Source organism: Pseudophryne corroboree, chromosome 5 (assembly GCF_028390025.1).
Source record: "Pseudophryne corroboree isolate aPseCor3 chromosome 5, aPseCor3.hap2, whole genome shotgun sequence".
In the NCBI taxonomy this organism is placed as follows: Eukaryota; Metazoa; Chordata; class Amphibia; order Anura; family Myobatrachidae; genus Pseudophryne; species Pseudophryne corroboree.
Window position 1 is genome coordinate 404,044,927 of NC_086448.1, and position 27,885 is coordinate 404,072,811.

General features: G+C 47.8%; 1 protein-coding gene across 2 annotated transcripts in view; it reads right to left on the reverse strand.

Moving 5' to 3' along the window:
- Nucleotides 1-647: 647 nt before the first annotated feature.
- The window catches only part of ZNF830 (zinc finger protein 830), a 545,853-nt gene continuing 518,615 nt past the window's right edge, over nucleotides 648-27,885 (reverse strand). The window contains exons 9-11 of one of the 2 annotated variants that reach the window (XM_063922746.1): nucleotides 24,413-24,489; nucleotides 22,736-22,792; nucleotides 798-886 (exon numbers count right to left, since the gene is read on the reverse strand). In XM_063922746.1, coding sequence (XP_063778816.1) covers nucleotides 22,768-22,792; nucleotides 24,413-24,489 — 102 coding nt within the window. In that variant the 3' untranslated portion in view covers nucleotides 798-886; nucleotides 22,736-22,767. Of the gene's footprint in view, nucleotides 887-22,735; nucleotides 22,793-24,412; nucleotides 24,490-27,885 lie in introns of both variants that reach the window. The other variant, XM_063922745.1, reaches the window with a different exon arrangement.

The following is a 27,885-nucleotide window of genomic DNA, read 5'->3' on the forward strand; positions in this document are numbered from 1 at the left end:
ATCTGTTTTTTCCTTTATTGCTTCTTTCCCTGACACATTGAGATATACAGTACCTCAGTGACTTTCTAGAAGACAAAGCTATATACAGGTTGGAATCCAAAATTCTTGGGACCAGAGGTATTTTGGATATGGGATTTTTCCGCATTTTGGAATAATTGCATACCATAATGAGATATCATGGTGATGGGACCTAAATCTAAGCACAGAATGCATTAATGTTTCATATACACCTTATACACACAGCCTGAAGGTCATTTTATCCAATATTTTTTATAACTTTGTCCATTAAACAAAGTGTGTGTACATTCACACAATTCATTTATGTTTCATTTACACCTTATACAAACAGCCTGAAGGTCATTTAATACAATATTTTTAATAACTTTGTGTATTAAACAAAGTTTGTGTCCATTGAGCCATCAAAAAACAAAGGTTTCACTATCTCAGTCTCATTCAAAAAAGTCCGTATTTCGGAATATTTGGATATGGGATACTCAACCTGTAAGTGAAAATGCAATCCAAATTCATCCCGTACTTTTTGCGTAATGTCAAAATGATCAAAAATTCTTTTTTTTTTCTCTCTAGTCTCTATAGTTCATACACAGTCCCAAGGAGTTCAATTCTCCCCCAAAAATTCTATGTACAGATTCAACAATTACAAATTTATTTTAAATATATATAGTTTTCACAATTATACAACAAACAGGTAGGTTAAAGAAAAGCTCCTTTTTCACGCCAGTTCTGTGAAAGCATTGGGAACATTTCCCCATAATCTTTATCAGCAATATCTTCCTCCTCTTCGCTTTTGGATCTCATTGCTTCTATCAATGTATCACGTAACACATTCTTGCGGTTCCTCAAGTGCTCAATTCGACGATAACATTCACTACAAAATAATCAAGAAAAAGATGATACATTAAGTTGCATAAATTATGAGGACCTATATACTTCTATTTTACCTTACCACTAACATGTAATTATTCTACATGTAACCTACAGCACATTCTGGCATCTCATTTGTATCAGTACAGACCAAATAGACTATTTCAGACGGGTGGTCTTCAGTTTGCCAGCTGTCGGGATCCCGGCACACAGTATACCGCCGCCGGATTCCCGGCAGCCGGCATACCAACACTTTCTCCCTCTTGGGGGTCCACGACCCCCCTGGAGGGAGAATAGATAGCGTGGCGCGCCACCGTGCTCGCAGAGTGGTGAGCGCAGCGAGCCCGCAAGGGGCTAATTTGCACTCGCCACGCTGTCGGTATGCTGGTCGCCGGCATACACTACTTCACCCTTTCAGACATTAGGATTTGCCGGTGGAAGGGATGTCGGCTGTCTTGAACCCGACAGCGGGATCCCATCAACCTGAATACCGGCAATGGGGCGAGTGCTAAAAGGCCCCATGTGGGTTCGCTGTGCTCACTCGCTGTGCTCACCACAGGTGACATTCTCCTTCTATGGATGTTGTAGACACCCACAGAGGGAGAATAGCCTGTGTCGCCAGTATTCCAGTGGTGGCATTTCACCCCATCAGGATTCCGGCAACGGAATTGTGACCATTGGGATTTGGCTGTAATTTAACTGCTTCCCCATACATTAAAGCCTGGGTTTAGTTGAATTATACCCCTTTCACATCGCACAAATAACCCGGTACCGACACGGCATATTGCCGTGTCGAACCGGGTCAGTGTGCGATGTGAAAGCACACTGGCCGATTTAGCGGGTCGCCTGACCCGGTAAATCAACCCGGTAAAAAAGAAGGGTTTTACCCGGGTTGATTACCGGGTCAGGTGCGGTGTGAATGGGAGCCGTGTCGATGCGACACGGTTCCCATTCACAAGATAGGGAGAGGCGGCGCTGGAGATGAGCTCATCTCCCGACACCGCCTCCACCCCCGCCCCTGCTGCTGCTGCGCGCTCCGTTGTTATGGCAACCGACCCGGTATATTGCCGGGTCGGAAAGCCAGCAGCAGAGTGCAAATGCCGGATCCCACCCTGTAAGTACACGTTTGTCTTACCGGGTAGGATCCGGCATTTGCAGTCTGAATGCAGCATTAGAAAGCTTCTAACTGATGTACAAAAAAACCATGGTCTTTCATTGTTGTAGCAGTATGCATTTATTTAATATTATGCACAGAGCAAATGTGATTTTTATGCTTAAGTTAGTTTCCTTTAATTCGTTTTGGAAAACTGGACTATAAGGATATAGAGCATCCCATGGGACTTTAGCACTTGAAAGAAACACAACACAGTTTGAGGTAATTGCACTTCTATATCACCATCCTGGAAGAAATTAAATTCTCTTACCATGACCTATCAGAACAAAAACCAAAAACAGAAAAAAATAACAGTAAAACAAATAAAACCTCCAATAATCTCAACCTTAAACTTTGGCAAACTTCTAACAGTAGACAATTCTAAGACTGCAGTTCAGTGTTCTATTTTTTAGTCTAGGACAGTGATGGCTAACCTTGACACTCCAGCTGTTGTTGAACTACACATCCCAGCATGCCCTGCATCAGTTTTAGCATGGCCAAATAACAAAACTGTAGCAGGGCATGCTGGGATATGTAGTTCAACAACAGCTGGAGTGTCAAGGTTAGCCATCACTGGTCTAGGAGAAGGATTTAATGGAAGTATAAATACCAATTATTTTTCATCCAAATTAGGAACACTGGACCATGGGGACAACCCTAGCTTTATTGTACAAGTACTCCAACAAGTACTTTAAACACTTGTGCATGCATGTACAGTATAAAAGCAAAATGAAGTTATCTGCCCCTGTTCCTCCCATAGAAAGTGAATATAGTGCCTAATTCAACATGGATTGCAAAGCAAAACCTTTCTCTAATGGGCAAAACCAATGGCACTGAAGGTGGGGCAGGTGTAACGTGTCGAGAGAGTTAGATTTGGGTGGGTTATTTTGTTTCTGTGCAGGGTAAATACTGGCTGCTTTATTTTTACACTACAATTTAGATTTCACTTTGAACACACCCCACCTAAATCTAATTCTCTCTGCACATGCTATATCTGCCCCACCTGCACTGCACATGGTTTTGCCCATTAGAGAAAGATTTTGCTCATGCAATCCATGCTGAATCAGGCCCATAGTGCGGTACTGTAGAAACAGGATACTTGATGTTAAGGCAGTAGTCCTGCAGATGTCTTGGAGTGTGTCACTGGAAAACAGTGAATATCGATGTGCATTTCATTAAGTATGGCTTTTTCAAGTACAAGTATGCACCACATGATTATTGAAGAATATCTTGGACTTCTTTTTATGAGCATCGTAATTATCTCTGTACAGGAATTTTATTTCACAAACACACATAAGAATAACTGTTGCACCACACTTACATTTTTTGCTACATTAAACACCACAACAGCTTTAAAATGAAGAGTTGCTATTTTCTGTAATATCCAACAGAAGTTCTACACTATTCATTTTATCTGGGTTAATTTAACCCCAGTCTCAATAGGAGCTAATGTGAAAATAGGATTTTACAGATGTGTCCACATACATCTTTGCTATATCCCGCCATGTATGGCTTGGTTTAACATACTATAGACTCAGAGATTTAGCCATGCCTTGTAATTTTTCTTAACTTGCTTCTTTAATATGTTACTTTATACATATTCTATTATTGCAAACAAAAAATTTAAAATCCATCCACTCGTTACTCGTGAAAAACAGCTTAGCCATGTTTTGCATGTTGTGCCAAATTTAGCAAATTAGCAAAGATGTAAGTGGACACATCTGTATATACCTACCGGTAAATCAGTTTCTCGTAGTCCGTAGAGTATGCTGGGGTCCAATTTAGTACCATGGGGTATAGACGGAGCCACTGGCACTTTAAGAGTTTAATAGTGTGGGCTTGACCCTCCCTCTATGCCTCTCCTACCAGACTCAGTCTAGAAACTGTGCCCGAGGAGACGGACATACTTCGAGAGAAGGAAATACACAGATTCACACCAGCTCACACATAACAAAAGGAAAGCCACGCTAACCAACGTGAAACAATTCAGCAACGGCTGAACAAACAATACTTAAATAAGGATTATACACAGATAGTGGCGAGATTCATACCAGCAAACATACAAGGCACATCAAGCTAACTAGCTTGAAAAACATCAGCAACAGCTGAAACATTACTTACCTAGTAATAATGCAATGCATAACTAACAACAAAGTTGTACTGAACCAGATAACTGCAGGAAAACTAAGCGCTGGGCGGGCGCCCAGCATCCTCTACGGACTACGATAAAATTATTTACCGGTAGGTATATAAAATCCTATTTTCTCTTACGTCCTAGAGGATGCTGGGTCCAATCTAGTACCATGGGGATGTGCCAAAGCTCCCAGTATGGGAGAGAGAGAATGCCGAGGTTCCTGCAGAACAGATTGGCCTCTGAGGACCTAAAGTTTGGTCAAAGTATCGAACTTGTAAAACTTAGCAAACGTGTTCAACCCTGACCAAGTAGCTGCTTGGCAAAAGCTGAAGAGCCGAGACACCCCGGTCAGCCGCCCAGGAAGAACCTACTTTACGGGTAGAGTGGGCCTAAAACGATTTTGGAAGCGTCAATCCTGCCGTAGAATAAGCATGCTGTATAGTAAGCCTGATCCAGTGAGAAATAGTCTGTTTAGAAACAGGTCACCCAATCTTGTTTGGATCATAAAGGACAAATAATGCGTCCGACTTTCTGTGATGAGCAGTTCGCTTCACATATATTTTCAAAGCTCGCAAAACATCCAAGTATGTTGAGGTAATCGAGGTGTCAGTAGCCACTGGCACCACAATAGGTTGGTTGATATAACCTTTGGAAGAAATTGGTGACGCGTTCTGAGCTCAGCCCTATCCTCATGAAAAATCAAGTCGGGGCTCTTGTGTGACAATGCCCCCAATTCAGACACTTGTCTTGCAGATGTCAATGTCAACAGTGTGACCACCTTCCAAGTAAAAAGCTTTACGTCCACTTCCTGCAAAGGTTCAAAATAATCCGACTGCAGGAACTGCTGCACCATATTAAGATCTCAAGGTGCCGTAGGAGGCACAAAGGGGGGTTGGATGTGCAGTACTCCTTTCAAGAATGTCTGAACCTCAGGGAGAGTAGCCAATTGTTTCTGGAAGAAAATGGACCAGGCCGAAATCTGAACCTTTATGGAGCCCAAGCGTAGGTCCACATCCATACCTGTTTGCAGAAAGAGAAAAAAAATAAGAATTTACTTACCGATAATTCTATTTCTCATAGTCCGTAGTGGATGCTGGGACTCCGTAAGGACCATGGGGAATAGCGGCTCCGCAGGAGACTGGGCACAAAAGTAAAAGCTTGAACTAGCTGGTGTGCACTGGCTCCTCCCCCTATGACCCTCCTCCAAGCCTCAGTTAGGATACTGTGCCCGGACGAGCGTACATAATAAGGAAGGATATTGAATCCCGGGTAAGACTCATACCAGCCACACCAATCACACCGTACAACCTGTGATCTGAACCCAGTTAACAGTATGATAAACGAAGGAGCCTCTGAAAAGATGGCTCACAACAATAATAACCCGAATTTTGTAACAATAACTATATACAAGTATTGCAGACAATCCGCACTTGGGATGGGCGCCCAGCATCCACTACGGACTATGAGAAATAGAATTATCGGTAAGTAAATTCTTATTTTCTCTAACGTCCTAAGTGGATGCTGGGACTCCGTAAGGACCATGGGGATTATACCAAAGCTCCCAAACGGGCGGGAGAGTGCGGATGACTCTGCAGCACCGAATGAGAGAACTCCAGGTCCTCCTCAGCCAGGGTATCAAATTTGTAGAATTTAGCAAACGTGTTTGCCCCTGACCAAGTAGCTGCTCGGCAAAGTTGTAAAGCCGAGACCCCTCGGGCAGCCGCCCAAGATGAGCCCACCTTCCTTGTGGAATGGGCTTTTACAGATTTGGGCTGTGGCAGGCCTGCTACAGAATGTGCAAGCTGAATTGTACTACAAATCCAACGAGCAATCGTCTGCTTAGAAGCAGGAGCACCCAGCTTGTTGGGTGCATACAGGATAAACAGCGAGTCAGATTTCCTGACTCCAGCCGTCCTGGAAATATATATTTTCAGGGCCCTGACTACGTCCAGTAACTTGGAGTCCTCCAAGTCCCTAGTAGCCGCAGGCACCACAATAGGCTGGTTCACGTGAAACGCTGAAACCACCTTTGGGAGAAATTGAGGACGAGTCCTCAATTCTGCCCTATCCGTGTGAAAAATCAGGTAAGGGCTTTTATAAGATAAAGCCGCCAATTCTGAGACACGCCTGGCTGAAGCCAGGGCTAACAGCATTACCACCTTCCATGTGAGATATTTTAATTCCACAGTGGTGAGTGGTTCAAACCAATGTGATTTTAGGAACCCCAAAACCACATTGAGATCCCAAGGTGCCACCGGGGGCACAAAAGGAGGCTGTATATGCAGTACCCCTTTGACAAACGTCTGGACTTCAGGCACTGAAGACAGTTCTTTTTGGAAGAAAATCGACAGGGCCGAAATTTGAACCTTAATGGACCCTAATTTTAGGCCCATAGACAGTCCTGTTTGCAGGAAATGTAGGAAGCGACCCAGTTGAAATTCCTCTGTAGGGGCCTCTTTGGCCTCACACCACGCAACATATTTTCGCCAAATGCGGTGATAATGTTTCGCGGTTACATCCTTCCTGGCCCTTATCAGGGTAGGGATGACTTCTTCTGGAATGCCTTTTTCCTTCAGGATCCGGCGTTCAACCGCCATGCCGTCAAACGCAGCCGCGGTAAGTCTTGGAACAGACAAGGTCCCTGCTGGAGCAGGTCCTTTCTTAGAGGTAGAGGCCACGGGTCCTCCGTGAGCATCTCTTGAAGTTCCGGGTACCAAGTCCTTCTTGGCCAATCCGGAACCATGAGTATAGTTCTTACACCTCTCCTTTTTATGATTCTCAGTACTTTTGGTATGAGAGGCAGAGGAGGGAACACATACACTGACTGGTACACCCATGGTGTTACCAGAGCGTCCACCGCTATTGCCTGAGGGTCCCTTGACCTGGCGCAATATCTGTCTAGTTTTTTTGTTGAGACGGGACGCCATCATGTCCACCTTTGGTTTTTCCCAACGGTTTACCATCTCTTGGAAGACTTCTGGATGAAGTCCCCACTCCCCCGGGTGAAGGTCGTGTCTGCTGAGGAAGTCCGCTTCCCAGTTGTCCACTCCCGGAATGAACACTGCTGACAGTGCTATCACATGATTCTCCGCCCAGCGAAGAATCCTTGCAGCTTCTGCCATCGCCCTCCTGCTTCTCGTGCCGCCCTGTCTGTTTACGTGGGCGACTGACGTGATGTTGTCCGATTGGATCAATACCGCCTGACCCTGAAGCAGGGGTTTTGCTTGACTTAGGGCATTGTAAATGGCCCTTAGTTCCAGAATGTTTATATGAAGAGATGTTTCCATGCTTGACCACAAGCCCTGGAAATTTTGTCCCTGTGTGACTGCTCCCCAGCCTCTCAGGCTGGCATCTGTGGTCACCAGGATCCAATCCTGAATGCCGAATCTGCGGCCCTCTAGTAGATGAGCACTCTGCAGCCACCACAGAAGAGACACCCTTGTCCTTGGCGACAGGGTTATCCGCTGATGCATCTGAAGATGCGATCCGGACCATTTGTCCAGAAGATCCCACTGAAACGTTCTTGCATGGAATCTTCCGAATGGAATCGCTTCGTAAGAAGCCACCATTTTTCCCAGGACCCTCGTGCACTGATGCACTGACACCTGGCCTGGTTTTAGGAGATTCCGGACTAGCTCGGATAACTCCCTGGCCTTCTCCTCTGGGAGAAACACCTTTTTCTGGACTGTGTCCAGAATCATTACTAGGAACAGGAGACAATCAGCTGGAATCAGCTGCGATTTTGGAATATTTAGAATATTTAGAATCCACCCGTGCTGACGTAACACTAACTGAGATAGTGCTACTCCGACTTCTAACTGTTCCCTGGACCTTGCCCTTATCAGGAGATCGTCCAAGTAAAGGATAATTAAAACGCCTTTTCTTCGAAGAAGAATCATCATTTCGGCCATTACCTTGGTAAAGACCTGAGGTGCCGTGGACAATCCAAACGGCAGCGTCTGAAACTGATAATGACAGTTTTGTACTACAAACCTGAGGTACCCTTGGTGAGAAGGGTAGATTGGGACGTGGAGATAAGCATCTTTGATGTCCAGAGACACCATATAGTCCCCTTCTTCCAGGTTTGCTATCACTGCTCTGAGTGACTCCATCTTGAATTTGAACCTCTTTATGTAAGTGTTCAAGGATTTTAGATTTAAAATTGGTCTCACCGAGCCGTCCGGCTTCGGTACCACAAACAGCGTGGAATAATACCCCTTTCCCTGTTGTAGGAGAGGTACCTTGATTATCACCTGCTGGGAATACAGCTTGTGAATGGCTTCCAAAACTGCCTCCCTGTCGGAGGGAGACTTTGGTAGAGCAGACTTCAGGAACCGGCGAGGGGGAGACGTCTCGAATTCCAGTTTGTACCCCTGTGATACTACCTGCAGAATCCAGGGGTCCACTTGCGAGTGAGCCCACTGCGCGTTGAAATTTTTGAGACGGGCCCCCACCGTGTCCGAGTCCGCTTGTAAAGCCCCAGCGTCATGCTGAAGACTTGGCAGAAGCAGAGGAGGGCTTCTGCTCCTGGGAAGAGGCTGCCTGGTGCAGTCTTTTTCCTCTTCCTCTGCCCCGGGGCAGAAATGAGTGGCCTTTTGCCCGCCTGTACTTATGGGAACGAAAGGACTGAGTTTGAAAAGACGGTGTCTTTTTCTGCTGAGAGGTGGCCGTACTAAACTTGGAAGCGTCATAATTGTTAGATGCGCACCAAACATAGTAAGAATGCCAGACCCTATGATGAATCCAAGCAGAAGCCGGTTTCCGGACCCACAGCATAGTTTGAATGACCGACTCAAGACAGAAGCTTCAAGAGCCACGCCGTCAAAGCCAGTCGGGCCAAGTCCTGGTAGACACAGCGGCCCTGAACGAGGTCTGGTCGTTGTGGAAGTAGAAGGGGACACTCTAGCGAGAGGCCCCGGAGGTCTGAGAACTAGTGCTGTCTGGGCCACGCTGGAGCTACGAGAAGCAGAATTCCTCCTTCCTGCTTGAACTTCCGAATTACCCTGGGCAGGAGTGAGACCGGAGGGAACATGTATGGCAGCCGAAAGTTCCATGGAACCGCCAGCGCATCCACGAACGCTGCTTGAGGATCCCTTGTTCTTGCTCCGAAGACCGGAACATTGCGATTGTGTCGAGACGCCATCAGGTCCACGTCTGGTAGGCCCCACTTTTCCACTAGGAGTTGAAACACTTCTGGATGGAGGCACCACTCTCCGGCGTGTACGTCCTGACAACTGAGAAAGTCCGCTTCCCAATTCAGGACTCCCGCAATGAATAATAGCCGATATGGCCGGTAGATGGCGTTCCGCCCATTGAAGAATCCGTGATACTTCCTTCATTGCCAAGCGGCTTCGAGTGCCGCCATGATGATTTATGTAAGCCCCTGTGGTGGCGTTGTCCGACTGTGCCTGAACAGGTCGGATCTGTATTAAATGCTGGGCCAGGTTCAATGAGTTGAATACCGCCCGCAATTCCAGAATATTGATCGGGAGGCGAGGCTCCTCCTTGGTCCACCGACCCTGAAGGGAGTGTTGCTCCAACACTGCTCCCCAACCTCACAGACGGGCATCCGTCATCAGCAGGACCCAGTGCGATATCCAGAAGGGACGAACCCTGCACAACCGTTGGTCCTGGAGCCACCAGCACAGTGACAGACGAACCTCTGGAGTCAAGGAGATCAATTGAGACCTGATCCGGTGAGGCAGGCCATCCCACTTGGCCAGAATCAACTTCTGCAGAGGGTGAGAATGGAATTGAGCATACTCCACCATGACGAAAGCAGACACCATGAGACCTAGCACTTGCATCACCGAATGGATCGACACTTGCGGACGGGATAGGAAGCATCGGATCTTGCCCTGAAGCTTCAGGACTTTCTCCTGAGACGGGAACAACCGCTGGTTGTGGGTGTCCAATAAAGCTCCCAGGTGACCATGCTCCGAGCAAGAACCAGGGAGGATTTCTTCCAGTTGATCAGCCACATGTGGGCTTGCATGCACTGGATTGCCAAATCGAGATGACACAGGAGAAGTTCTGGGGAACTCGCCAGGATCAACAAATCGTCTAGGTATGGTAGTATCCGAACCCCTTGACGGCGTAGCGTGGCCGTCATGACCGCCATAACCTTGGTGAAGACCTGCGGAGCCGTTGTAAAACCAAAAAGTAATGCCCGAAATTGGTAATGAAGGTTACCCACTGCAAACCGCAGGTACTGCTGATGAGATACCACAATAGGAATATGTAGGTAGGCATCCTGTATGTCCAGGGAGACCATATAGTTCCCAGGCTCCATGGCCTGGACAATAGAGCGCAGCATTTCCATACGGAACTTGGAAATTCGCACATGGTTGTTCAAGGACTTAGGATTGAGAATGGGAAAAGAGGACCCGTTCGGTTTCGGGACTAGAAACAGCGGTGAATAGAACCCCTTGCCCCTCTGAGTCAGAGGCACCTGTATCACCACTCCTGTAGACAGAAGGGAATGTACCACAGAGTGCAACGTGTTTGCTTTTGCCGGATCCAGAGGCACATTTGTTAGGCAAAATTGATGAGGGGGGCGATTCTTGAAGGGTATGGCGTAACCTCGAGCAACGACTTCCTTCACCCAGATATCCGAAGTGGTCTTCAACCATTCCTCGGTAAAACCTAGAAGTCAGCCCCCCACCCTGGGATCCCCCAGAGGGAGGCCCGCCCCGTCATGCGGTCGGCTTATCAGTTTTTGAAGCTGGCTGACAGGCGGCCCAAGCACGCTTCGGTCTGGGCTTGCTTTGGGTACGCCTGACCTTTTGCTTTACCTGGAGTACAAAAGGGCCGAGGAAAAGAACTTTTAGACTTCTGTGCTGAAGGAGCCGTACTAGGTAGGCAAGCTGTTTTAGCATTAGCCAGATCAGCCACAATCTTATTGAGGTCTTCTCCAAAGAGAATGTCTCCCTTGAAAGGAAGTAGCTCCAGGGTTTTTCTGGAATCCAAATTCACCGACCAGGATCTCAACCAAAGGATACGTCTGGCCAAAACAGACGCAGTAGCTGCCTTGGCCGTGAGCGCCCCGGCATCGGAGGCCGCCTCCTTAAGGTACAGAGAAGCCGTGCCAATATATGAGAGACATTGTCGAGCATGCTCAGAAGCATCAGAAGGCAGGTCCGCCTCGAGTTACTGAGCCCACGCTTCAACAGCTTCCGCAGCCCAAGTCGCTGCAATAGCTAGCCTTTGTATAGCACCAGAAAGGGTATAAATCGGTTTTAAACAGCCCTCCGCCCGACGATTCGTCAATTCCTTCAGAGAGGTGACGGTAGCTACTGGCAGGGCAGAGGAAACAACCATACACTCCACATGAGAATCTACAGGCAGAGGGGTTTCCCAATTTTTACACACCTCCGCAGAAAGAGGATAGCAAGCCAACAGTCTCTTATTCGGTGTAAACTTTGTCCCTGGATTTTCCCAGGATTCCTGCCGTATGTCAATCAGGTGTTTAGAGTAGGGTAGAACCTGCTTAACCACCTTCTTACGCTTAAGCCTATCAGGTTTCTTGGAGATAGTCTCAGGCTCAGAATCATAAGCCACCTGAAGAATGAGCCGTATCGCCTCAGTCAAATCCGAGACATCCACGGACGATTACCCCTCCCCATCTGAAACATCAGTGTCAGAGGGGTCAGTATAAGCACCGTCCTCCTCATAGGACGTGTCAGTTAAGGCCGCGGATCGGGAGGAGGTAATGGCCCTTTTAGAAGACGACTTAGTCTTATGCGGGCGAGAGTGACCCTTAGATTTGGACATGGATCGGTTCAAATGCTGTAATTGAGTGCAAAGCTGATCCGCCCATAGCGGGTTCACAGCGGGGACCATAATCTGTGGTAGCGGCAAAGGTGGTCCTACAGGGGGCGTCAATTTAGTTACAAGCATGTTTAACATTGTGGAAAATGTAGCCCAAGGTGGTTCTTGCGATGCCCCGAATGCTACCGACCAACTGGGGGGCAAGGAAGCCCCTGAGCCTGAACTCTCAGCAGTGTGGGAGAGGCCCCAACGTCGTTGCCACGAGTAGCAGACATAATAATGCGCACAGTAATGGGCAACCCGGTACAAAATTATTATTTTTTTTGTAGCGGCACTATACCTAATAAGAACTCTCAGAGAAACAGCTGAAGCTGGCACAGACCGAGGGTTCAATAGGAATAAAACATATGGTGACTATAATTCACAAGTAAAGATACTCCAGTAGTATATCTTGTGAAACAATCCTATATTATCATTAGAGAAAACCTGAAACACTTGGCCCCCACAGGTATAGAAATATAGGAATAGCACGCTGAGTGAAATACCCTGCAATAAGGCAACCACGCAGCAGCTACATACACACGTATATAGTCACTCACGTACCATGCAGAAATTATGTACCATAAACTGCACTGGACTAGCAATACAAAGTAATACTCAGTATGGGTATATGTGATGACAATAGATATAACAAACGCAGTAGGCACTGGATGTATATCACAGGGTGTTTGTACAACACAACCCTGACAGTATGCACTCTCTCTTAACTAACACAGTCGCAGTGACAGGTAGAATACTCAAGTGTCCTGTAGGAAGAACAGCACTGAGGAGGATTTGCCCCAGCAATCCCAGGAACAGCAAGGCTCTATCTGTAATGGCTGCAGAGCGGGAGTGAGGGAGAAGGAAGCAGCTCCAGGGCGGGAACATTGCAGAAATTGCAGTGGAACATCAGCCCAGTAATCTGTGTCCACACCAGCGCGTAGGAGGAGGGCGGCACAGAAGCACCTTACCTCCCCCTTGTCAGCGACCTCGCGATCCGGGAGACGGCGGCATGTGTGGAACTCATGGGCAGAGAGAGGAAGAAGCTGGCGCCTCCGCTGTAGTGACCCGGCAACCGCGGCGCGGGAGTATACAGCGCCGCTGGGGGTGATGGAGCTGCAGCAGAGACGTCTATCAGACACAGCCTGCTGCAGCCCTTGTAAAAACCTCTTCTTTTCTTTAAAGTTAAAGCTAAGAATAGGCTGCCTGAAGCAGCCTCCTGTTAAGTGACAACTACAAACTGGGATCACTGGCATGGAGGCGGGGTTATAGAGGAGGCGGCGCTGTGCATCTTGGGAACAGTCTAAAGCTTTGAGCCTGTTGGTGACTCGGATCAAGATCCAACTCTACATCCAGATGTTATTCCTTGTGGAGCCCGGTGTACCCCGCAGCAGAAATAATAATAAAGACTTTGCTGCAATTACATTTATTATGAATACAGTAGCAGTGTTTTAAATTAATTGTGTGTGTATATAAAGGGGTTTTGTATCATGTCTTCACACATGCATCTGAGGAAGGATCCAGGCGGGTCAGAAGCGCGTTAAGCATAGTGTGGACACCAATATACAGTTTTGCGGATGGTTTTAACAACTTTGGTGACCTTAAGTAGTAAGCATGTTATGGTAAAACTTACCTTCGTTAACTCTTTTTCTTCAAGGTCCATGGGATCCACAGGGATAATATTGGGTATGGCTGGTGGGTACCAGGACTGACACTGAACAACATACGCTTGAGAGCCTCCCAGGATACACTGGGCTACTCTCGTCTCATAGCCCACTCTCATGCTCAGGCACTACAGGTTTAGGCTACAAGCCTAAAAAGCAGGAGCTGGAGAAATGAGAGAAGGAAGAATGGTATACACAGGAAACACTCTCATATAGAGGAGAGGGAACTGGTGACAGCAAAAGTAACCCATTGAAGCCAGGTGCGTCAGGATAGGCGCCCTTTTGATCCCATGGACCTCAAATAAAGAGAGTTAACGAAGGCAAGTTTTACCATATTGCTTTCTTTTCTTTTTCGGCGTCCATGGACTCCACAGGGATAATCTTGGGATGTTCCAAAACAGTTGTAATAAGGAGGGAACGCTCCTACGCTGAAAAGAGGACATTGCGGCCAAAGGTTGCATCCTAAGAGGCAAACATATCAAAGGCATAGAACCTAAGAAACATGTGGGCAGAAGACCACATAGCAGCCTTGCATAGTTGTTCAGCACACACACCAATGCGGTCTGCCCACGAAGGACCCACAGAGCGAGTACAGTGAGCAGAGACTGTACTTGGAACAGGTAGTTCAGTCTACGTGTGAGCCTTTGAGATGGTCACACGGGGTCAACGTGCCAATGTTAGCTTATTGGCTGGCCAGCCACGCTTGTGGAATCCAGAGGATGAATTAGGAATCCGTTTTCCGAACGGAACTAGTACGGTCCATGTAAATCCAGAGAGCACGGACCACATCCAACGAGGCTGACTCTTGGGAAAGATCAGGTTCCTGGAAGGCCGGTACCACAATGGGTTTATTGATATGGAATTTAGACACTACCTTAGGCAGGTATCCACGTTTAGTCCAAAGGACCGTCAGTTCCTGGTGAAAATATCAAAAAGGGGGAGTGACAGGAGAGAGCTACCAAGTCAGAGACTTTTCGGGCTGAGGCGATGGCCAGTAGAAACAAAGTCTTAGCAGTTAACCACTTGAAGTCCACATTTTCCAGTGGTTCAAAATGAGTCTGTTGTAAGGCCTGAAGAACCAAGGGCAGATTCCACGGACCAAATGGAGGCTGTATCCAGAGTACCCCCTGGAGGATGGTACGCACATTTATTAAGAGGACAGTCTCTGCTGGAACCAGATGGACAAGACCGAGAAGTGGACCTTCAGAGAAGCACGGCGAAGACCCATGGCTAGTCCTGCCTCTAAGAAGGCTAACAGCCTAGGGATCCTAAGAACTTTAGAATTGTAGTTACAATGAGTACACTGCTGAAAGTAGAAGTGCCAGATATGGTAATATATGTGGGCTGAGGCCGGTTTCAGAGCCTGAAGCATAGTTTGAACCACTGCACTGGAAAAGCCTTTTTCCATTAGGAGGGATGTCTCAAGAGCCATGCCGTCAAAGACAAGCGAGGCAGGTCCAGATGTAGGCAGGGCACCTGAGAGAGCAGGTCTGGACAAAGAGGCAGAGGGAAGGGCTTGGCTATGGAGACAGACAAAAGGTCCATGGGACTGTGAGTGCGTCCACGAAGCTCGCTCCCTCGCTTGTCCTGGCCCCATACACTGGAACTTTGTGGTTTTGTCTGGAGGCCATGAGATCCATGACTGGAAGACCCCATTTTGCACACCAGAAACTAAAAAACAAACAAAAAAAAAACACCTGGATGTAGAGACCACTCTCAGGCATGAACATACTTATGACTGAGAAAGTCTGCTGTCCAGTTGAGGACTCCCGGAATGAATATTGCGAAGACGGACGGACTGCCCAGTGCCTCCCTGTCGATTTATATAAGCCCTTCATATGTGGCATTGTCTGACTGGATTTGTACCGGAGAACCCTGTAGAAGGTCCTGATCAATTTGAAGGGCCCTGTACACTGCCCAAAGTTCCAGGATGTTTATCAGGAGATCCCGTTCCATTAGAGAACAGTGGCCCGAAAAGAAGTGACTGCCTGTGGCAGCTCCCCACCACCAGAGGCTGGCGTCCATGGTGAGAAGCATCCAATGTGGAATCCAGAATGACCACTCCATGTCCAGGTTGGATGTGTGCATCTACCATGAGAGGGACACCCGAACATTCTGCGACAGTATCAATGTCTGAGATTTGATATGTTGTGGTAGACCATTCTTTCTGGAGAGGCTTGAAGTGAAATTGTTCATGTTCCACCATGCCAAGGGTGGACACTATGGAGCGAGACCCTTTCCATGTGAAGGAGGTTGCAGATGTGCAACTGCAACCTTGTCCTGAAGAATGAAAATGCATTGTAGGTGGCCATCCACTACTGCTCCTAGGTGGAGCATCCAGAGATGGGATGAGCGAGAACTTGGCCCAGTTGATCAACCATCCATGACTCTGCAGAAATGACCTTGTCACCTGTACGTGACGGTACAGTACCTATAGAGACTGTGCCAGAAGAAGGAAATCGTCCAGGTAAAGGAGTATTCAAATTCCCTGTCGCTGGAGATGAGCCGCCATCACTGCCATGAGTTTGGTGAACACCCTGGGAGCTGTGGACAGACAAAAGGGTAGGGCCTGGAATTGAAAATGCTGACGTAGGACAACAAAGCGGAGATACGGTTGATGACAGAGTGCTATATGTACATGTAGGTACACAACCTGTAATTCCAGGAAGACAATATAATCCCCAGGTTGCATAACCAGAACAATGGAATGCAGAGTCTCCACACGGAATTTAGGTACCTTGAGGTATTTGCTGAACAACTTCAGATTCAGAATGGGACAGTATGACCCATTTGGTTTAAGAACCAATAATAGTGTAGAATCGAACCCCTGCCGAGACTGTGGAACAGGAATAATGACACCCAACTGTAGTAAGGAAAGAATGACTTCCTTCAGCGTCTGAGCTTTACCAGGGTCTGTCGATGAAGTGGTAGGAAAATAAGATTTTACTTACCGATAAATCTATTTCTCGGAGTCCGTAGTGGATGCTGGGGTTCCTGAAAGGACCATGGGGAATAGCGGCTCCGCAGGAGACAGGGCACAAAAAGTAAAGCTTTTCCGATCAGGTGGTGTGCACTGGCTCCTCCCCCCATGACCCTCCTCCAGACTCCAGTTAGGTACTGTGCCCGGACGAGCGTACACAATAAGGGAGGATTTTGAATCCCGGGTAAGACTCATACCAGCCACACCAATCACACCGTACAACTTGTGATCTAAACCCAGTTAACAGTATGATAACAGCGGAGCCTCTGAAAGATGGCTTCCTTCAACAACAACCCGAATTAGTTAACAATAACTATGTACAACTTATGCAGATAATCCGCACTTGGGATGGGCGCCCAGCATCCACTACGGACTCCGAGAAATAGATTTATCGGTAAGTAAAATCTTATTTTCTCTATCGTCCTAGTGGATGCTGGGGTTCCTGAAAGGACCATGGGGATTATACCAAAGCTCCCAAACGGGCGGGAGAGTGCGGATGACTCTGCAGCACCGAATGAGAGAACTCCAGGTCCTCCTTAGCCAGAGTATCAAATTTGTAAAATTTTACAAACGTGTTCTCCCCTGACCACGTAGCTGCTCGGCAAAGTTGTAATGCCGAGACCCCTCGGGCAGCCGCCCAAGATGAGCCCACCTTCCTTGTGGAGTGGGCCTTTACAGATTTAGGCTGTGGCAAGCCTGCCACAGAATGTGCAAGTTGGATTGTGCTACAGATCCAACGAGCAATCGTCTGTTTAGACGCAGGAGCACCCATCTTGTTGGGTGCATACAATATAAACAACGAGTCAGATTTTCTGACTCCAGCTGTCCTTGCAATATATATTTTTAATGCTCTGACAACGTCCAGTAACTTGGAGTCCTCCAAGTCACTTGTAGCCGCAGGCACTACAATAGGCTGGTTCAGATGAAATGCTGACACCACCTTAGGGAGAAAATGCGGACGAGTCCGCAGTTCTGCCCTGTCCGAATGGAAAATCAGATATGGGCTTTTGTAAGATAAAGCTGCCAATTCTGACACTCTCCTGGCAGAAGCCAGGGCTAGAAGCATGGTCACTTTCCATGTGAGATATTTCAAATCCACCTTTTTTAGTGGTTCAAACCAATGAGATTTTAGGAAGTCCAAAACCACATTTAGATCCCACGGTGCCACTGGAGGCACCACAGGAGGCTGTATATGCAGCACTCCCTTAACAAAGGTCTGGACTTCAGGGACTGAAGCCAATTCTTTTTGAAAGAAAATCGACAGGGCCGAAATTTGAACCTTAATAGATCCCAATTTGAGACCCATTGACAATCCTGATTGCAGGAAATGTAGGAATCGACCCAGTTGAAATTCCTCCGTCGGAGCACTCCGATCTTCGCACCACGCAACATATTTTCGCCAAATTCGGTGATAATGTTGCACGGTTACTTCCTTCCTTGCTTTAATCAAAGTAGGAATGACTTCTTCCGGCATGCCTCTTTCCTTTAGGATCCGGCGTTCAACCGCCATGCCGTCAAACGCAGCCGCGGCAAGTCTTGAAACAGACAGGGACCCTGCTGAAGCAAGTCCCTCCTTAGAGGTAGAGGCCACGGATCTTCCGTGATCATCTCTTGAAGTTCCGGGTACCAAGTCCTCCTTGGCCAATCCGGAACCACTAGTATCGTTCTTACGCCTCTTTGCCGTATAATTCTCAATACTTTTGGTATGAGAGGCAGAGGAGGAAACACATACACCGACTGGTACACCCAAGGCGTTACCAGCGCGTCCACAGCTATTGCCTGCGGATCTCTTGACCTGGCGCAATACCTGTCCAGTTTTTTGTTGAGGCGAGACGCCATCATGTCCACCATTGGTCTTTCCCAACGGGTTACCAGCATGTGGAAGACTTCTGGATGAAGTCCCCACTCTCCCGGGTGAAGATCGTGTCTGCTGAGGAAGTCTGCTTCCCAGTTGTCCACTCCCGGGATGAACACTGCTGACAGTGCTATCACATGATTCTCTGCCCAGCGAAGAATCCTTGCAGCTTCTGCCATTGCCCTCCTGCTTCTTGTGCCGCCCTGTCTGTTCACATGGGCGACTGCCGTGATGTTGTCCGACTGGATCAATACCGGTTTTCCCTGAAGCAGAGGTTCTGCCTGGTTTAGAGCATTGTATATTGCTCTTAGTTCCAGAATGTTTATGTGAAGAGACGTTTCCAGGCTCGTCCATACTCCCTGGAAGTTTCTTCCTTGTGTGACTGCTCCCCAGCCTCTCAGGCTGGCGTCCGTGGTCACCAGGATCCAATCCTGTATGCCGAATCTGCGGCCCTCCAATAGATGAGCACTCTGCAACCACCACAGAAGAGACACCCTTGTCCTTGGAGACAGGGTTATCCGTAGGTGCATCTGAAGATGCGACCCTGACCATTTGTCCAACAGATCCCTTTGGAAAATTCTTGCGTGGAATCTGCCGAATGGAATCGCTTCGTAAGAAGCCACCATTTTTCCCAGGACTCTTGTGCATTGATGTACAGACACCTTTCCTGGTTTTAGGAGGTTCCTGACAAGCTCGGATAACTCCTGGCTTTTTCCTCCGGGAGAAAAACCTTTTTCTGAACCGTGTCCAGAATCATCCCTAGGAACAGCAGACGAGTTGTCGGCATTAACTGGGATTTTGGAATATTCAGAATCCACCCGTGCTGTTTTAGCACTTCTTGAGACAGTGCTAATCCCATCTCTAGCTGTTCTCTGGACCTCGCCCTTATTAGGAGATCGTCCAAGTATGGGATAATTAATACGCCTTTTCTTCGAAGAAGAATCATCATCTCGGCCATTACCTTTGTAAAGATCCGAGGTGCCGTGGACAATCCGAACGGCAGCGTCTGAAACTGATAGTGACAGTTTTGTACAACGAACCTGAGGTACCCCTGGTGTGAGGGGTAAATTGGAACGTGGAGATACGCATCCTTGATGTCCAAGGATACCATAAAGTCCCCCTCTTCCAGGTTCGCTATCACTGCTCTGAGTGACTCCATTTTGAACTTGAACTTCTTTATGTACAGGTTCAAGGACTTCAGATTTAGAATAGGCCTTACCGAGCCATCCGGCTTCGGTACCACAAAAAGAGTGGAATAATACCCCTTCCCTTGTTGCAGAAGAGGTACCTTGACTATCACCTGCTGAGAGTACAGCTTGTGAATGGCTTCCAACACCGTCTCCCTTTCGGAGGGGGACGTTGGTAAAGCAGACCTCAGGAAACGGCGAGGTGGATCTGTCTCTAATTCCAACCTGTATCCCTGAGATATTATCTGCAGGATCCAGGGATCTACTTGCGAGTGAGCCCACTGCGCGCTGTAATTTTTGAGACGACCGCCCACCGTCCCCGAGTCCGCTTGAGAAGCCCCAGCGTCATGCTGAGGCTTTTGTAGAAGCCGGGGAGGGCTTCTGATCCTGGGAAGGAGCTGCGTGTTGCTGTCTCTTCCCTCGACCTTTGCCTCGTGGCAAATATGAATAGCCCTTTGCTCTCTTATTTTTAAAGGAACGAAAGGGCTGCGGTTGAAAAGTCGGTGCCTTTTTCTGTTGGGGAGTGACTTGAGGTAGAAAGGTGGATTTCCCGGCTGTAGCCGTGGCCACCAAATCTGATAGACCGACTCCAAATAACTCCTCCCCCTTATACGGTAAAACTTCCATATGCCGTTTTGAATCCGCATCGCCTGTCCACTGTCGCGTCCATAAAGCTCTTCTGGCCGAAATGGACATAGCACTTACCCGTGATGCCAGTGTGCATATATCCCTCTGTGCATCACGCATATAAAGAAATGCATCCTTTATTTGTTCTAACGACAGTAAAATATTGTCCCTGTCCAGGGTATCAATATTTTCAATCAGGGATTCTGACCAAACTACCCCCGCACTGCCCATCCAGGCAGTTGCTACAGCTGGTCGTAGTATAACACCTGCATGTGTGTATATACTTTTTTGGATATTTTCCATCCTCCTATCTGATGGATCTTTAAGTGCGGCCGTCTCAGGAGAGGGTAACGCCACTTGTTTAGATAAGCGTGTTAGCGCCTTGTCCACCCTAGGAGGTGTTTCCCAGCGCTCCCTAACCTCTGGCGGGAAAGGGTATAATGCCAATAATTTCTTTGAAATTATCAGCTTTTTATCAGGGGCAACCCACGCTTCATTACACACGTCATTTAGTTCTTCTGATTCAGGAAAAACTATAGGTAGTTTTTTCATACCCCACATAATACCCTGTTTAGTGGTACCTGTAGTATCAGCTAAATGTAACGCCTCCTTCATTGCCAAAATCATATAACGTGTGGCCCTACTGGAAAATACGGTTGATTCGTCACCGTCCCCACTGGAGTCATCGCCTGTGTCTGGGTCTGTGTCGACCGACTGAGGCAAAGGGCGTTTCACAGCCCCTGACGGTGTTTGAGTCGCCTGGACAGGCACTAATTGATTGTCCGGCCGTCTCATGTCGTCAAACGACTGCTTTAGCGTGTTGACACTATCCCGTAGTTCCATAAATAAAGGCATCCATTCTGGTGTCGACCCCCTAGGAGGTGACATCCCCATATTTGGCAATTGCTCCGCCTCCACACCAATATCGTCCTCATACATGTCGACACACACGTACCGACACACAGCAGACACACAGGGAATGCTCCTAATGAAGACAGGACCCACTAGCCCTTTGGGGAGACAGAGGGAGAGTTTGCCAGCACACACCAAAAGCGCTATATATATATCAGGGATAGCCTTATAATAAGTGCTCCCCTATAGCTGCTTTGTTATATAAAAATATCGCCATAAATTTGCCCCCCCTCTCTGTTTTACCCTGTTTCTGTAGTGCAGTGCAGGGGAGAGACCTGGGAGCCGTCCTGACCAGCGGAGCTGTGAGAGGAAATGGCGCCGTGTGCTGAGGAGATAGGCCCCGCCCCTTTTCCGGCGGGCTCGTCTCCCGCTATTTTGAGAAATCAGGCAGGGGTTAAATATCTCCATATAGCCTCTAGGGCTATATGTGAGGTATTTTTAGCCTTTATAGGTACTCATTTTGCCTCCCAGGGCGCCCCCCTCCCAGCGCCCTGCACCCTCAGTGACTGCCGTGTGAAGTGTGCTGAGAGGAAAATGGCGCACAGCTGCAGTGCTGTGCGCTACCTTTAGAAGACTGCAGGAGTCTTCAGCCGCCGATTCTGGACCTCTTCTGTCTTCAGCATCTGCAAGGGGGCCGGCGGCGCGGCTCCGGTGACCATCCAGGCTGTACCTGTGATCGTCCCTCTGGAGCTTGATGTCCAGTAGCCAAGAAGCCAATCCATCCTGCACGCAGGTGAGTTGACTCCTTCTCCCCTCAGTCCCTCGCTGCAGTGATCCTGTTGCCAGCAGGAATCACTGTAACATAAAAAACCTAGCTAAACTTTCTCTAAGCAGCTCTTTAGGAGAGCCACCTAGATTGCACCCTTCTCGGCCGGGCACAAAAATCTAACTGGAGTCTGGAGGAGGGTCATGGGGGGAGGAGCCAGTGCACACCACCTGATCGGAAAAGCTTTACTTTTTGTGCCCTGTCTCCTGCGGAGCCGCTATTCCCCATGGTCCTTTCAGGAACCCCAGCATCCACTAGGACGATAGAGAAAGTACTGTTTGGGGGACTCTTCAGGAAGGAGAGAGCGTACCCGTGATAGACCACTTCTTGGACCCAGGCACCAGTACACATTAAGCCCTGGTGGTCTATTGCGTCCGTCGAGCACTCAATGGTCTGGGAGCACGTCCGTCTAATGGAATCGGTGGCATAAAACTGCAAAATGCGTGGGACCTTCCTTACCTATGCGCCATGTGTCTGGTGCAGTCCTGGGTGTCCCCTGTGCCTCAGCTAATGTAAGTGTGCAGGGGGTCCTGCTGAAATCACCGACCCACTTGTGGTGTAGCGGCCCGGTGGGGGTGAGCACTAGCACTGGTTTTCCCAGGACTGCCAGGCGCTGAATGCTCAAGAAAAGAAAAAATCAAAAGCTTGGGCTGCATTGCTGCAGCTCCTGTTCAGTGGTGACCAGCGAATGCTGGGACCAAATAAAACTTGAGTGCCTGAGCATGGTATTAGGGGAGAGGAGCCCAGTGCATCCTGGGAGGCTCACAAGCTTATGCTGTTTGGTGCCAGTCCTGGTCTTCACCAGCCATACCCAGGGTTATCCCTGCGGAGACCATAAAAGAAGAAATAAAAGTTAATGAATAAAAAGGTTTTCAGTTAACAGGCGAATTTGCATTTCCTTTTACATGTAACTACATCTTAAAGTGGAGCTTGTTTATGGAGTACATATGGACATAGAGACAGATTCAATTTTCACATTAAGCACATTTAGGTGGGTAATGTTCTATCTGTGCTTTGTTTTAGAGAGAGGTTATCTTATTCACATACAGATGTGTCCTCATACATCTAGCATCAATATGTCACACAATGGGAAATGCCTGGTGTGAGCGAGCTGACAGGTCCTGTGCAATTCAGTTAGCGTTTGACTAGGAAAACACTGTAGCGCAGCATTTTGTATGCAGATACAGCCGCAGTCATACACAAAAATATTGGCAAGCTACATATAATTTTAATCAGCTCGAGTCTGCTTGTGCATCTTATTTGTAAATAAGACACATTTTAATGGAAGAAAACGCACAAATGGACGCTCAGCGCTACAAAATCACGCCACAGCATGGTGTGACTAGAGGGCTGTTTAACGTGCAGGGAGGCTAGATGTTAGTGGACACATCTGTAAGTTGATCCATGACTGGAGCATATCATTTCTCAAAAGCAGAGGTATTCAACATGCAGCTCCCCAGCTGCAGTGGAACTAACTACACATACCAGAATACCCCGCCAGTTTCAGCATGCTTAAATAGTAAACCTGTGGCAAGGCATGCTGGGACGTGTAGTTCCACAGCAGCATGGGGGCCAGATGTTGCATACCCCTGCTTAATAGTGACTTCAATGGCAAGGATGAATTACATTCGAGGAATTTACAGAACTATTCGCTATGTAAGGTTTTTATAATTAAGACATAACAAACTTAATTTTTGTATACATCTTTCTAAATCTGTTAAACCAATTTTGAATGTTATGTTTACCTATCAAAGATCATGCTAAAAAAAAAAATCTAATAATCTGCCTCTAAGTTTGCTCCTTAAATGTTTTAAGCTTGCAATAAATAGCAGTAATTAGTAGCTGCAAATATTTACTGTACAGCACATACTGTATATATTGCCATAAACATGCAAAAAGGATATCTATACCTGGCAGTGAGTTAACATTATTTATTTACCAGAACTGTACATTAATTTAAGGGGAGGCACTCAATATACCGACTGTCGGGATCCCGGCGCTCAGCATCCCGGCAGCCGGTGTACCGACAACTATTCTCCCTCTTGGGGTGTCCAGGACGCCCCTGGAGGTAGAATAGCGTGGCGCGCCACCGTGCCCGCAACGTGGGGAGCACGCAAGGGGCTCTATTGCGCTCGCCCCGCAGCTGGTATTCCGGCGGTCGGGATCCTGGCGTCCGTCGGAATGCTGGGCGCCGGCCAATCGTAGTACACCCAATTTCAGTTATTGTATATTATTGTTTAAAAAAGGTTTGAGAAATCTGTCTAGCGTGGTCTCTGCAAATTGCGGCTTTCAATAAAGTGGATTTTATCATACGTGTAATCAACAAGCCTACAGCACATTACATTTGTGCTGTGTCAACTCTATAACAAAAGTTTGAAAACCAAAAATAAGTAAAGTAAAAAATAAAGCTGTTATTTAATGAAGTCAAACCAGGAATACATACATTTGCTCATCGATCTCATCAATCTGACGATCCAAACGACCTTCCTCATCCTCTTCAGCAACTATCGCTTCAGAAACCTTCAACAAAAAGTTTGCATTGGAAAATGGTTTCATGTAAGCAAGACCTTCTCAAAAGTAAATAGCTATAAATCAAACAAACTACCAAAAAAAAAACCTCTTACAGTATAACAGAAATGTTGTTCTTAAAAGGGTATAAATCATTCACAAGATGGCTCGAGATGCTTGGCTCTCTGCCACGGGTAACGTTTCACAGGAAAAGTGCACACCCGCTGCCCATGTAAAGCAGGCTAGACCAGTGTTTTCTCCAATAAGGGAAAGTTCACTGGGTCTAGGGAAAGTTCACTGGGTCTGGGGAGAGTGCAAAATGGAGGGGGCGGCGCATCAAGTGCTGTACTCCTCCTCATTGGTGTAATCCAGGAGTCCTGATGACAGCAGGAGAAGCTGCACAATGTTATTTCTTTGCAGGGACTGCTACATTTCCTGCACTTCAAAAAGGAGAGTTATGGTAAAACTTACCTTTGTTAATGCTCTTTCTTCGAGGTCCAAAGTGTCCACAGGGAAAACCATGGGGGTTGTAGGTGGTCGTAAGGACCGCGCACCAAACAGTTAAGCTTCTGGCATCCCCAGACGCTGTGGTCCTTCCCACCTCAAAGCGAGAGAGTTAACAAAGATAAGTTTTACTATAACTCATTTTCTTCTTCGGGTTCCATAAGGGGTCAACCAGGGAATACCATGGGGATGTCCCAAAGCAGTTTGCGAGTGTGGGTTGGCTCCTCCCTCTATGCCCCTCCTACCAGACTCAGTCTAGAAACTGTGCTCGAGGAGACGGACATCTTCGAGAGAAGGATTATACACAGATAGTGGCGAGATTCATACCAGAACACATACAAGGCACATCAAGCTAAATAGCTTGAAAAACTTCATCAACAGCTGAAACATTACTGACCTAGTCATAATGCAGTACATAACTAACAACAAAGTTGTACTGAACCAGATAACTGCAGGAAAACGAAGCGCTGGGCGGGCACCCAGCATCCTCTACGGACTATGAGAAAATAAGAATTTACTCACCGGTAATTCTCTTTCTCGTAGTCCGTAGTGGATGCTGGGGACTCCGTAAGGACCATGGGGAATAGACGGGCTCCGCAGGAGACTGGGCACTCTAAAGAAAGATTAGGTACTATATGTGGTGTGCACTGGCTCCTCCCTCTAAGCCCCTCCTCCAGACCTCAGTTAGGGAAACTGTGCCCGGAAGAGCTGACATTACAAGTAAAGGATTTTGGAATCCAGGGTAAGACTCATACCAGCCACACCAATCACACTGTACAACTTGTGATAACCTTACCCAGTTAACAGTATGAACAACAACTGAGCATCACTCAACGGATGGCTCATAACAATAACCCTTATTAAGCAATAACTATATACACGTATTGCAGAAAGTCCGCACTTGGGACGGGCGCCCAGCATCCACTACGGACTACGAGAAATAGAATTACCGGTGAGTAAATTCTTATTTTCTCTAACGTCCTAGTGGATGCTGGGGACTCCGTAAGGACCATGGGGATTATACCAAAGCTCCCAAACGGGCGGGAGTGCACGGATGACTCTGCAGCACCGAATGAGCAAACACAAGGTCCTCCTCAGCCAGGGTATCAAACTTGTAGAACTTTGCTAAAGTGTTTGAACCCGACCAAGTAGCCGCTCGGCAAAGCTGTAAAGCCGAGACCCCTCGGGCAGCCGCCCAAGAAGAGCCCACCTTCCTTGTGGAATGGGCTTTCACTGATTTTGGATGCGGCAATCCAGCCGCAGAATGAGCCAGCTGAATCGTGCTACAGATCCAGCGAGCAATAGATTGCTTTGAAGCAGGAGCACCCAGCTTATTGGGTGCATACAGAATAAACAGCGAGTCAGTCTTCCTGACTCCAGCCGTTCTGGAAACATATATTTTCAAAGCCCGGACTACGTCCAGCAACTTGGAGTCCTCCAAGTCCCGAGTAGCCGCAGGCACCACAATAGGTTGGTTCACATGAAACGATGATACCACCTTTGGGAGAAATTGAGGACGAGTCCGCAATTCCGCCCTGTCCATATGGAAGATCAGATAGGGGCTTTTACATGACAAAGCCGCAAATTCTGACACACGCCTAGCCGATGCTAAGGCCAACAGCATGACCACTTTCCACGTGAGATACTTTAGTTCCACGGTCTTAAGTGGCTTAAACCAGTGGGATTTCAGGAAATCCAACACAACGTTAAGATCCCAAGGTGCCACTGGTGGCACAAAAGGGGGCTGAATATGCCGCACTCCCTTTACAAACGTCTGAACCTCAGGCAGTGAAGCCAGTTCTTTTTGAAAGAAAATGGATAGGGCCGAAATCTGGACCTTTATGGACCCTAATTTTAGGCCCATAGTCACACCTGACTGTAGGAAGTGCAGAAATTGACCCAGCTGGAATTCCTCTGTAGGGGCCATCCTGGCCTCACACCAAGCAACATATCTTCGCCATATACGGTGATAATGCTTAGCTGTCACATCCTTCCTAGCTCTTATCAGCGTAGGAATCACTTCATCCGGGATGCCCTTTCCCGTTAGGATCCGGCGTTCAACCGCCATGCCGTCAAACGCAGCCGCGGTAAGTCTTGGAACATACAGGGCCCCTGTTGCAACAGGTCCTGTCTGAGAGGCAGAGGCCATGGGTCCTCTGTGATCATCTCTTGTAGTTCTGGGTACCAAGTCCTTCTTGGCCAATCCGGAACGATGAGTGTTGTTCTCACTCCTCTTTTTCTTACTATTCTCAGTACCTTGGGTATGAGAGGAAGAGGAGGAAACACATATACCGACTGGAACACCCACGGTGTCACTAGCGCGTCCACAGCTATCGCCTGAGGGTCCCTTGACCTGGAGCAATATCTTTTTAGCTTTTTGTTGAGGCGGGACGCCATCGTGTCCGCCTGTGGCAGTTCCCATCTAATTGCAATCTGTGTGAAGACTTCTTGATGAAGTCCCCACTCTCCCGGGTGGAGGTCGTGTCTACTGAGGAAGTCTGCTTCCCAGTTGTCCACTCCCGGAATGAACACTGTTGACAGTGCTTGCACGTGATTCTCCGCCCAACGAAGAATCTTTGTGGCTTCCGCCATTGCCACCCTGCTTCTTGTGCCGCCCTGGCGGTTTACATGGGCGACCGCCGTGATGTTGTCTGACTGAATCAGCACTGGTTGGTCTCGAAGCAGGGGCCCCGCTTGACTCAGGGCGTTGTATATGGCCCTTAGTTCCAGTATATTTATGTGCAGACAAGTCTCCTGACTTGACCACAGCCCTTGGAAGTTTCTTCCTTGAGTGACTGCCCCCCATCCGCGGAAGGCTTGCATCCGTGGTCACCAGGACCCAGCCCTGTATGCCGAACCTGGAGCCCTCAAGAAGATGAGCACTCTGCAGCCACCACAGAAGAG